Genomic DNA, 13,393 nt, shown 5'->3' on the forward strand with positions numbered 1-13,393 from the left:
AAAGAGGAGAATAGGATTCTGGTAGTTAAACTTACCAATGGACAAACCTGCCGCAAACACGTGGGTCAAACAAAAAGAAGGTTCAGCAGACCCATAGAAGAAGCAGAGGAAGAACACGATGTAGAGTTTACTCCACCACAGGTGACCGAACACCGGAACCAAGTGGAGGAGAGCCCAGTCACTGTGGGCAGTCCGGACAGGCCTGAGGCACCGCAAACAGCAGACACTCAGGCCAGCGCCCAACAACCGGAGCCTCAACTCAGACGCTCTACAAGGGAGCGTAAACCACCAGAGAGACTTAGCCTGTGATCTCAATAAGACTTTGCGGGGGAGGTGATGTCATGTATTCAACTGTCATTGTAATCCATGTATAAACTGACCTAAGTTGTACACTGTGAGAACACTGACCACTAGGTGGTGAACTTGTGGGAGACATTCCTAACCTGGACTCTCAGGTATAAAAGGGGAAGCTCCACCCATCTTCTCCACTTCAGTGTTGGCGAATAAAGGTTACTGGTCACAGAGTGACCTTCTCTCTCGCATGGGCCTCGTGTGCATTTGTACTGTATAGTAAGGACTTATTAAGGAAAATGTTGGAATCAATCATGAAGGATGAAATAGCAGCGCATTTGGAAAACAGTGATAGGATTGGTCCAAGTCAGCATGGATTTATGAAAAGGAAATCATGCTTGACAAATCTTCTGGAATTTTTTGAGGATGTAACTAGCAGAGTGGACAAGGGAGAACCAGTGGATGTGGTGTATTTGGACTTTCAAAAGGCTTTTGACAAGGTCCCACACAAGAGATTGGTGTGCAAAATCAAAGCACATGGTATTGGTGGTAATGTACTGACGTTAGAGAACTGGTTGGCAGACAGGAAGCAGAGAGTCGGGATAAATGGATCCTTTTCAGAATAGCAGGCAGTGACTAGTGGAGTGCTGCAGGGCTCAGTGCTGGGACCCCAGCTCTTTACAATATATATGAATGATTTAGATGATGGAATTGAGTGTAATATCTCCAAGTTTGCGAATGACACTAAACTGGGTGGCGGTGTGAGCTGTGAGGAAGACGCTAAGAGGCTGCAGGGTGACTTGGACAGGTTATGCGAGTGGGCAAATACATGGCAGATGCAGTATAATGTGGATAAATGTGAGGTTATCCACTTTGGGGGCAAAAACTCGGAGGCAGAATATTATCTGAATGGCAGCAGATTAGGAAAAGGGGAGGTGCAGCAAGACCTGGGTGTCATGGTTTATCAGTCATTGAAAGTTGGCTTGCAGGTACAGCAGGCAAATGGTATGTAGGCCTTCATAGCTAGGAGATTTGAGTATAGGAGCAGGGAAGTCTTACTGCAGGTGTACAGGGCCTTGGTGAGGCCCCACCTGGAATATTGTGTTTTGGTCTCCTAATCTGAGGAAGGACGTTCTTGGTATTGAGAGTGCAGCGAAGGTTCACCAGACTGATTCCAGGGATGGCTGGACTGACATATGAAAAGAGACTGGATCAACTGGGCCTTTATACACTGGAGTTTTGAAGGATGAGAGGGGATCTCATAGAAAAATATAAGATTCTGACGGGACTGGACAGGTTAGATGCGGGAAGAATGTTCCCGATGTTGGGGAAGTCTGAGGATAAGTGACGGGCCATTTAGGACTGAGATGAGGAGAAACTTCTTCACTCAGAGAGTTGTTAACCTGTGGAATTCCCTGCCGCAGAGAGTTGTTGATGCCAGTTCATGGGATATATTCAAGAGGGAGTTAGATATGGCCCTTATGGTTAAAGGGATCAAGGAGTATGGAGAGAAAGCAGGAAAGGGGTATTGAGGGAATGATCAGCCATGATCTTATCGAATGGTGGTGCAGGCTTTCTATGTTTCTATTTGGCAAATGTGGGTTTGTAGCCTTGCTCCAGCGATTGCTGATCTCTGGTACTGCTGGTGTTGGGAGGCATAGAGTGAAGGCCAGGATAATTGAAGCAAGGTCACCTTGCACACTGTGTGTCAGGCAGCAATGGCTCGAGAGCATGTCCGCCACAGATGCGGCATGACCTGAGAAGACCTGAAAAAAGAGGGAGGAATTTAACTGAAAAATAGAGATTAATGTGTCCTTAAGTGTCAGGAAAATCTCTTTTCAAAAATCAATTGCTAGCTGTGTCGTATATGTGCCACACAATACCCCCCCCCCCCCCCCCCCCCACCAGTCTCTGGAAAATGATTTGCTCTGTGTCCTATAGTAACTGGCTGTTGGTCAACTCTAACACTGAGCCTGGGCAACCTCAAGCTGCAGAGCGAGCTGCAAAAAGATAGGCATTAATTATTTACTGATTCCTTTTTCCATATTAATGTTGTAGTCTGAAAATGCACTCGCACTCACTTGGGACAAGTCCTGGCCTGAAGTTTATTTTTCCAGAAATCTCGACCATGCGATTAGATAACCTGAGAACTTGTATATCACTCAACAAATGGCCTAACCGACGATGAAAATCAAAACTTCACATACTGGATGAAGTATATCAGGCAGAACTGCTGCAGGCTGCAGATATACTGTTCTATTGGTATCACAGCATTTGTAGTGATTTAAGCTTTTTCGGAAGACAAAGTGAGTAACTTTGGATTTGTTATTTTTTTATTTGAGAATAATGTTTCTCTCCAAAGTGATTTTTCCTTATTCTATAATTGTTCGCTTTGTGCTTTAAATGTTTTTAAAGGTAGCTTTGACTTTAAAAATAAATCTGAGTCTACTAAACAGAAATAGCTAACATTGAACACAAATATCACTACTTTCATCTACCTTTGGGCAAGAGGCTGGAATGTGTGACTTTTTTTTACAGTGAAGGAAATCTTTTTTCTGAAATAATTATTTCCCGATGTTCTGAGTGAAAGTTTATTTTTAGCTACTGTCCATGCCCTGTTTAAAATACTTTAGTGCAATTAAAGAATAAATTGTCTCCAAGGCCAGCTGCTTGAAGCTTTAAAAAGGATTGGATAGCTGAGGTAATCGGAAAAACTCCACTGCTGCTTGTAATCGACAGTAAATATCCTGTCAGTGCTTTTAGACAACTGCTGTTAATTAGCCCTACATTCAGGGCGGAGGCCCGAACGTCGCCATGGGAGGAAGGCCCGTGCGTGAGGGTGAAGAGTGAAGGTAGGGCCCAAACCTGTGGTCGGAGCAGGTCTGAGGCGCACTTCCATCGGGATCGGGTGGAGCAGCTGAGTTGGCCACGTACACTGGAGAGCAAAAAGCGATGGTCCAATTGAAAGGTCTTGACAGCAAAGAGCTCGATCTGGAAGGCAAGTCTTGATTGGGGGAAGGGCAGTGGACCCAGGTAGCTGCCCTTGCAGCATGCGTTTTAGGGGTAAGGGACATACTTTTTAGGAGTGGGAAATGCATCCACTATTAGGGCCGAGGGGGGGGTTGAACGGTGGCGGGGGGGAGCACTGCCCCCGGGTCATCAAAATCCACGGAGTGACCTTGGAAAACGTGGACCATTTTCCATACCTTGGGAGCCTATTGTCAGCAAGGGCAGACATCGACGACGAGGTCCAGCACCGCCTCCAGTGTGCCAATGCAGCCTTTGGTCGCCTGAGGAAGAGAGTGTTCGAAGACCAGGACCTCAAATCATGGTCCACGGGGCTGTAGGCTGTAGGGAGGATAGACGCACCAACGTCAATGTTCTCGATCAGGCCAGCATCCCCAGCATCGAAGCACTGACCACACTCGACCAGCTCCGCTGGGTGGGCCACATCGTCTGCATGCCCGACACGAGATTCCCAAAGCAAGCGCTCTATTCGGGACTCCTACACGGCAAGCAAGTCCCAGTTTGGCAGAGGAAATGTTTCAAGGACGCCCTCAAAGCCTCCTTGATAAAGTGCAACATCCCCACCGGCACCTGGGAATTACTGGCCCAAGACCTCCACAAGTGGAGGAAGAGCATCCGGGAGGGCGCTGAGCATCTCGAGTCTAGTCGCCAACAGCATGCAGAAACCAAGCACAGACAGCGGAAGGAGCGCGAGGCAAACCAGACTCCCCACCCACCCTTTCCTTCAACAACTGTCTGTTCCACATGTGACAGAGACTGTAATTCCTGTATTGGACTGTACAGTCACCTGAGAACTCACTTTTAGGGTGGAAGCAAGTCTTCCTCGATTTCGAGGGTCTGCCTAGGATGATGACATTCAGAGCAAGGATAAACAGAATGACTGTGGGCAACATATTGGATGGATGGAGGCTGCAGGAGACATTTCTAAATACATTGGGCAGGAGTTTCCACAAAACCTGTGTTTTTTTTTAGCACCTTTCGCCTGAAATCAGCCAGACCAACACAAAAGATCAAGGAAATTTTAAGCGCAAATTACGTTCAGCACAAATTGAGTTTCTGCGATCTTTTGCAGTAATTTAAAAAAACATTGTGCTAAAAGCCAGTCCCACCCACAGAACTGGCCATGCGCTTCCCACCCCACCGATCAAATTAATCACCAGGCTGATGTTCCGGTAATTGTGACTGTTTGCGAGCCTTCGAGGAGGCTCTTAAAATTAAACTTTTTATGCATAAGGATAGGCATGTTTAAAAAAATTTAAATATTAATTTACTAAGCAACTACTGTACACCTCTATAACTAGTAAATGGTTCTGTAAAGTTTTTTTAAGTCATTTTCAGTTATTTAAAATCAAATTACTCAGGTGGTGGACTAAACGTTCTTTAAAAATGCCTATTTTTTGTGATAAACCCATTTTCAGTTGTATTAATAAAACTGCACCAGGTTATCGCTGTTAAATATATCAAAACAACAATAACTTGTATTTATATAGTGCCTCTAATGTACTAAAATGTCCCAAGGCGCTTCACAGGAGTGTTATAAGACAAAAATATGACACCGAACCACAGAAGAAGAAATTATGATAGAAGACCAAAGAGGTAGGTTGTCAAGAGCGTCTTAAAGAAGGAAATAGAGGTCGACAGGTTTAGGGAGGGGGTTCTAGAGTTTAGGGCGCAGGCAGCTGAAGGCACGGCCACTAATGGTTGGGCGATTATAATCAGGGATGCTCAAGCGGGCAGGATGTTAGGAGGTGGTTGTGAGGCTGAAGGAGATTAGAGATAGGGAGGGGTGAGGCCATGGAGTGATTTGAAAATGAGGATGAAAATTTTGAAATCGAGGAGTTGCTTAACCGGGAGCCAATGTAGGTCAACGAACATAGGGGTGATGGGTAAACAGGATTTGGTGCGAGCTAGGACACGGGCAGCAGAGTTTTGGATGAACTCAAGTTTACGTAGGGTAGATCGTAGGAGGCCAGCCAGGAGTGTGTTGATATAGACAAGTCTAGAGGTGACGAGGGCAGGGATGAGGGTTTCAGCAGCAGATGAGCTGAGATGAGTGAAGACGGGCAATGTTATGGAGGTGGAAATAGGCGGTCTTAGTTATGGCGTGAATATGTGGTCGGTAGCTCATTTCAGGATCAAATATGACATCAAGGTTGTGAACAGTCTGGTTCAGCCTCAGACAGATGTTAGGATGAGGGATGGAGTGGATGATTAGGGAACGGAGTTTGTGGCGGTGACCAAAGACAATGGTCAAGGAATATTTTTTATGTAAAAACATCACGTTCTAAATGCTGACCTAATACGCTGGCTCATGAAGTTTTAAGTTTGGCGATATGCAAATGAGTTTGAGCGGAAACTCGAGCAAAAAAAATACTTCTGAATACTAGCTCAATTTGCGCCCGCATTGCCACTTGCACCAAAACAGGAACTCTTGGCCATTGTAGTCCAATCATTGTTATAACCGGTAAATAGGAAATGCATATAGTTAGCTAGGATAAAAAGAAAAATAGCAAATGCTTGAATTCAGAAATACACAACAGGTCGGTCAGCGTCTTAAAGAGAAAACTAGAGTAATGGCCCGGGTGTGATCTTTGCTGTCCCGATTCTTTGAGGGTTATTGGAATGCTGTTACGTGAATGTTATGTGCTAAACAGAAGATGTTCAACTAAAGTATTCAAATAAAATAGCTGCTAAGTTCGCCTGACATCACCTTTTGACAAGGTTTAGATCTCGAACCATTCAATGTTCAAGTCACCGATCGCATACATTTTGTTTCAAAATGGAGAACTCCAAACAGTAACAGGAAATCGGTCTGGAAGGGGCACTAGTTATCAGTTCAGTTTGCTGTTTCTGCTGTGGCTTCTTAGTTCTTTTTTTGATGGTGTTGAGATTTGCTCCCAGTGCACTTGTTAATAAAATGGATTTAAATTCAGTAGTATTAATGGCAATTTTTTTTAAAATCAGTTATGTCATGGTTCAGCTGGATGTAGTGTTCTTCTTACCAAGGCTAGTTAATGTACAGCAGTCATTCCTTAAAAATACCTAGTTACGCAGTGAAAATCATACATTGATTCAAAAAAACGTTTAAGATTGTTGGTCAGTTAAGGAGCAAGGTTAATGCCAGCAGTATAGAAGCCAGACCATCACTATCCATTGAGAATTGAAAGACTGAAAAGCAACACTGGCATCAAAGAAAATAGTGCAAGGGAAATGTTCATTTTATTTTTGCTTTAAAAACTAATTGCTACTTTTATAGATGTTTCGAGCCATTTATCGACTCAGTATGGCCATGGTTAGGGGTCGGCCTTGGCTCAGAGGTAACACTCTCGCCTCTGAGTCAGAAGGTTGTGGCTTCAAGTCCAAAAACTTAAGCACAAAATCTAGGCTGACAGTTCAGTGACTATTGAAAGACTGCTCCCGTGTCAGAAGTGCTGTCTTTTGGATAAGATGTCAAATGTCTGCCCCCTCAGGTAGACGTACAAGATTCCATGGCACTATTCGAAGAACAGTAAGGGAATTCTCCTGATATCCTGGCCAATACTTATCCCTCAACTAACGCTACGAATCTGGTCATTTATTTCATTGCTGTTTGTGGGACCTTACTGTGCACAAATCGGCTGCCGCATTTCCTACATTACAACAGTGACCACACTTCTAAAGCACTTTATTGGTTGTGAAACACTTTGGGATGTCCTGAGCTTGTGAAAGGCGCTATATAAATGCAAGTTCATTATTTATTTTGTGCAATACTGCAGATTTGTTTTGATTTGGTCACACACTTCCTGATATTGTTGCAGTATAAAAATGCTGAAATGTTCTTTATTTGGGTCACTAATCCAAAGCAATAGCCATCAAATATAGTCTGAAGAAACTGGATTAATTGAATTGGACATCACAAGGTGCAAATTACTGTAGACAGATTGAAGTGGGAATAATAACGATTTGAGTTATATACATATTTTATCTTTTCAATAGACAGTGGAATATTTGATTACTTCAATGACCAGTTTTCATAGCACTTGTAAAGATCACTATACAATTGAGGTTTGCATCATTCCCATTCTGACTATTTTATCCTTTTTGTTTTCCAAATACAGAGTAAAAAGACAAGCTGGGATAGGTAACATTCTGGGAAAGATTGGGGGAAAGAAACAAAAGATGAGCACCTTGGAGAAATCTAAGATCGACTGGGAAGCATTCAAAGAAAAGGAGGGTATTGGCGATGAGCTTGCTATCTACAACCGAGGCAAAGAAGGGTAAGTGCTGAAATTGAGTCCAAAAGGAAAGTGACCTAATTTCTAGAACAAGACAAAGATAACACAGTAGTTTCTATGGTCAAACACTTTGTACTTGGGAATGCTTGGCAGCCAACCAAACACACCATCCATTTCTATTCACCACAAGCATTGAAACATCGTACTCTTCCACAGCAGTGGGATCTGATTATTGCACTGGATTCTGTCCAACACTGAGACAGTCAGTATTCATTGCTGTATTTCTAAATACATACCGAGCCCTCCATGAGATAGCTCTCTGCTGCAGCAATTTATAGTGTACTTTAGAGAGTTCATTAGTCCTCACTTGCATGTTAACTGATTTGAAGCTCACGTGTGCTATAATAGCATTTCAGCAAAAATGCTGGAATTTCTCACATACATTTGATTTATTGCATCTATAAAAATAAATTGTTAAATGCAAATTTTGACATTACAGTACAAATTTAACATCGTAGAGCAAATTTGCACAGGGAAATCTACAGTGATGTTATCTCCTATAATGGCTGCAGCATATTCAAACTGAAAGGAGTTCATTTAATCCTTTCACTCCAGTGACCAAACGTAGACATCAGGTTGAGTTCAATGATTTGTAAGGGTTTCTTTCACCGACGGCCTTTTCTGTTCAAAAGATAAAGCCTGTCTATTTTCATGAAGATGCGAGATGCAGTTATTTCAGTAATGGGCTGAATGAAAAATTGTGAAGATGCTAAGTACAGTTGGAGCAAAATTAATCATTACCCTATTTGCCATGTACTCATGTTGTTGTCCAAGTGTGTCAACAGCAATTTGAAGGATGAACTTGAAAGATGCTGAAAGTTAATTTAACACTGGTTTATCTTATTACAACAGGTGCATTATTGCTATTTTACCACTCAATACAGTAACAATTGCATTACACCTGCTGTGAGCAGCACAAGAGATGTAATGCACAAGGCTACAGACCAAGAGCTGGAAAGCGGGATTAGACTGGATAGCTTTTTGTTGGTCAGGACACGATGGGCCGAATGGTCTCCTTCTGTGCTGTAAATTTCTATGATTTCTTATGGGTGACCCATTCTGCCCTCTCAACAAAGATCAAGATAGGGGTGGAACCAGGTTTCTTTTTTTTTATAAAAGAGAATTGTATTGTGCTAAAGCAGTCATAACATACACCACTGTGTCATACTGATGATCGATTGTGTCTTCCTCCCCCACTTGTTATACCTATTTCTGTGCTTTACCTATGCTATCAGCAGCAGCATATATATTCTTGTGATAAGCTAGTTTTTTGCATGCTCTCACTCTTTCCTATCTACCCAGAATCCTGTGGTGATAGCAACAGTACTAGCTTCCATAGTTAACTCTATCCTTTATCCTTGTCCTAGCTAATATTTTGGCTACAGCTGCTCCATGTTGTCTACTTCACAGAGTTAAGTCTTATAGCTGCACTTACACTACTCCAGGCCAAATGTCCTCACTAGAAGGCAGGTATTGATCAACTGGGACCCTACACTCTACAGGGGAGGATTGTACAATCGATCGTGCCAAATGCTGAGAGGTCATAAAGGGTTAATGTGCCATGGTCATTGTCACAAAGGATGGAGATCTCATCAGCAAGATGAGGTTGGAGAGAGCATGAGGAGAGATGAGCGAGAAACTAGAGAAATATGCAAGTTTAGGGCTAAGTGGAACTTGGGTTAAGTTTGGCTTTTCGGTCAAGGGCAAGGTTGGAGGCGCAGTTGAGGCAGCTGAATGTAAGGTCTTGGTGATCAAGAAGGCCATCAGGTCATCACACTTGTTGGAGATGAGGGTGGAGAGGGTGGGGAGAGAGCTTTAAGGAGACATTTGGAAATGGAGAAACACCATGGGTTATCTTTGATCTCCAGAGTAATCCTGGAGTAATGGGTGGTTTTGGCAGAGGAGAGGAAGGCCTTTTGGCACTTGATATGGTCCAGCTAGATCTGATGATGGATACTAAAGCAGTTCTGTGTCAGATGTGCCCAAGTCTGCAGCTCTTAGGCTGGGGCTTTACCAGAGGGAACAACTGGGATAGAAGAGACTAAACATTTTGTTAGGGCCAGATGCATCAAAGCTGGAGATGAGGGAGTGGTTGAGCAAATTGCTGGCTGCATTCCTATCGTGGAGAATGGAGTATTAAAGGGTAGATAGTTGGGGGTTTGATAGTGCAAGTGATTTGGGGGAGAGTTTATTTCCAGTTATGAATTCCAAAGGAAGTGGTGTGACAAAGCAGTAGGGGAATGTGATTGGTGAGTGATACAAGTGGTCGGAGATGGTCTTGTCAAAGAACAAGACCATGGGAGTAGAAAGAACATGGAAGATGGCAAGATTGATGGAGTGGCCATGAATATGGATAGGAGAGATTTAGGAAAGACAGGAGAGCAGTGATTTCAGAGGAGAAGAGATGTTGAGAGCACTCATTGTTTAAATGAGTATCATTCTGAGATGCACTCAAATGTGTTGTTTTTAAACTAACAAAGTGTTTCCAACAAGTGCTTGAGAACTTCTAAGTGCATACAATTGAGTCTCTAATTTATGTACTTGAGTTCAGCTATTCAGTGAGGATAGTGTTTTAACCACTTCATCCATTTCCTGATTGAAAGAGTACCCAGTCACTGTGCTCTAAGACCATGCTGCCCTATATCTGGCCACTAGAACATCCTGACAAGAGCCAGGTTAACCCATACTTTGACTTATCCACCCCCCTCCCCCATCTCCAATTTGGATATGGTGGTCCTTCGTTTGGTATTTGCCCGAGACAGAAAAATTGAGAACAGAATCTCAGGGTTTTGTACTGAATCTGTATCCGGTCACCTGTAGCCATCCCTGTTGGTATACAGTCAAACCATGGGTTAGCTCGTTTGTTTTGCCTTGCTAAATGCTGTTGTACTCAAGTTATTTAGCAGTTGCATCATTCACATTTGTAAACGTAGCAACTTTTAATGAGTTTCTCAAGCCATAATGCTTGTTATTTGTGTTCTTAAACCTCTTGTGTTAAAATGATTCAGAAAACCTTTCTCTATTTGAACTCTAATCTTTCTTGCTCATGCATGTGTTGAGGATTAGAAGAGCATAACAGCAATGTATACAGCAAAGTCTACTTTGCTGTTGACGGTAAAGAGCACTTTGACTTTCTCACATATATCTTTGACACGAACCTCTGATGGGATTTTTGTCTTGTTTGAAACGAGTTGCTTTGATGCCTTTCTAGTTATCTAAAATAATCTCGCCCTGTTTACTTTTACAGTGCATGAAAGCCTCAGGCTTTATCTTTTAGAAATGTACTTAATTTTGGATGAAAAAATACAGACTTTATTACAACTAGCAATGCTGTGCACTTTATTTTGGAGTATTAATGAAATTGTGCCCTCTGGCTAGTTGTAATAAGAGCAGAACTGGCTTTAGTTTCTGCATTACACAGCATTAGAGGCAAATTTACATTATCTGTCACCTACTCATAAAGCGATAAAGCAATCAGTCGTTACTTTTGTCTGTGTGCAGATATAGGTACAGATAATGGCTCATTTGCTGTTTGAGATAATCAGTCGGATACATATATACATTAGTGTACCAAGCAATGTTCCCCCCTAAGATGCTCGGCCGCACACCAATCGCGAGGTCCCGCGCGGGCCGCTCACCAGCTATTGCCGCTGGAAGAGACACCGCGCAGCAAATTCAAAGGGCCCGCGAACGGGAAAAAAATTAGAGGGAGCATTGGTACCAAGTACTGTCTGATTTCAGAATATTTTGGGGCTGAAAAATCAGCTTTCAATTTCACTTTACTATCAGAGATTATCAAAAATCTTGTCAAAGCTGAGAATGTCCTGAAAGTCTGGTCTGCTTACAGGTTGTAAGGGTCCAGCATACAGTGAGTCTTAGACAGTCTTAATCCACTTCATTGTGAGTGCAGCCACACAATACAAAATAGCTCCTAATTCCACACTGAACCTCACTAAAAGGCCACAAGATGGCTCATGTAGGAAATGGATAAATACGGATTGATCTTCTGAGGTTGGGGGAGAGGAGGGAGGTACATTATGAGTCAGAATAGACTGTGCTTTATTTGATATCCTACTATACTATATCTGACCTGGGAGTGCTTGATGGTGCCAGATGATGTTTCATCCTGAGCACTAGTATCCCTCGCCTCATTTTGAGCACTGAATTCATTTAAAAAAATCATTTAATAAAAAAAAACTAGTTTAAATGTTCATTGGGACATGAAATATGTAAGCTCCAGTTCCAGAATTGTAGAAGAAAAGTAAGTGCCCCAAAGAACTATTAAAATTCATCGAGATAAAGTAATAACTGGGGGCGGGAGGTGACCTTTAATTGTGTTCTGCTCCTTTTTGAAGGGGGCAAAACTCTCTCTCCTAATGTAATAGTTGCAGCAAGTTGATGCAGAATCGATTGGAGTTACTCATTCATACTGCTTCATCAAATTGCACTCGCTGTCTATTTCAGGAGTATTTATGACCCTGAATAAAGTTAATGAACTACCGGCAGCACCGAGTGGGTGGAATCCGCACCAACCTACAGCAATTTGTTTTCTCTCTGTTGCTTAAGGCTTCTTGATTGCAAAATTAAATCAATACCCTATTTGCAAAATTAAATTAATACACTATTGCACATGAGACATTTGGGTTTCATTTAAATACGTTGCAGCTTCGATATTAATAGTGTGGATCTCCGCCATGGAGCCACTGCGTTGTGCTAAACTTAAACTACAGGAAGCAAGGGTGAGCCACATGTGCACACTTCTCTTCTGCTGATCATTGACACTGATTGGCAGGTTGCTGTCCACTTGCTCAGATGGGGAATGGAGGAATCAAATATTGCAAAGTTTGTGTACCGAGAGCCTATGCTTTCTGTGAACACGTAACATAATATCAGAATTGAAATGTTGAAATTGTTGAGGCTCCTTCGTTTACCTATTCCTTCTGTTAGGGCTTTGAAATGGGATATTTTGGGGAAATTATATTATGCCATTCCACCCTGCGGAAGCTCCATATTGTCCATATGACTCTTTGGGCCCAAGTTTCCACACGCGCCTAGAACGGCGCAGTCCCGACCTGGACGGCGGTTTTTCGTGCCACAAAGTGCGCCTAAAAAAATCCTCGGTATTCTCCACCTACTTGCAGGTCCTCTGGCTCTCGGCGCAGCCAGCACGAGCTTTGGGGGGGCGGAGCCAGGTCCCTGCGCTGAAAACAGTGCCGGGACCTCTGCACATGCGCGCTACAGTGGGCACGCAAGTGCAGTAAGCTCCAGGCGGCGAACTGTGTGGGAGGTGCCAGAAGCACGCAGCCCCTAGCCCTGGCTGAATGGCCTCACTGGAGCTGCGTGAATAAGGCTCCTCCCACGGCCAGCTCCTGCTTCCCCCCCACCCCCCGACCAGACCCGACACCTGCTCCCCGCCCCCGCTCTGCCTCCGGACCAGACCCGACACTCGCTCCCCGCCCTTGCCCCCGCTCTGCCTCCGGACCAGACCCGACACCCGCTCCCCGGCCCCCCCCCTGCCTCCGGACCAGACCCGACACCCGCTCCCCGGCCCCCCCCCTGCCTCCGGACCAGACCCGACACCCGCTCCCCGCCCCCCCCTGCCTCCGGACCAGACCCGACACTCGCTCCCCGCCCCCGCTCTGCCTCCGGACCAGACCCGACACCCGCTCCCCGGCCCCCCCCCTGCCTCCGGACCAGACCCGACACCCGCTCCCCGGCCCCCCCCCTGCCTCCGGACCAGACCCGACACCCGCTCCCCCTCCCCCCCCCCGCCTCCGGACCAGACCCGACACCCGCTCGCC

General features: G+C 44.3%; 1 protein-coding gene across 1 annotated transcript in view; it reads left to right on the forward strand.

The window, feature by feature from the left end:
• cfdp1 (craniofacial development protein 1) overlaps positions 1 to 13,393 on the forward strand; it is a 219,576-nt gene that overhangs the window by 171,184 nt on the left and 34,999 nt on the right. The window contains exon 6 of the mRNA XM_070897972.1: positions 7,416 to 7,574. Coding sequence (XP_070754073.1) covers positions 7,416 to 7,574 — 159 coding nt within the window. The remainder of the gene's footprint in view (positions 1 to 7,415; positions 7,575 to 13,393) is intronic.

The sequence above is a fragment of the Pristiophorus japonicus genome, chromosome 13 (genome assembly GCF_044704955.1).
Source record: "Pristiophorus japonicus isolate sPriJap1 chromosome 13, sPriJap1.hap1, whole genome shotgun sequence".
NCBI lineage: Eukaryota > Metazoa > Chordata > Chondrichthyes > Pristiophoridae > Pristiophorus > Pristiophorus japonicus.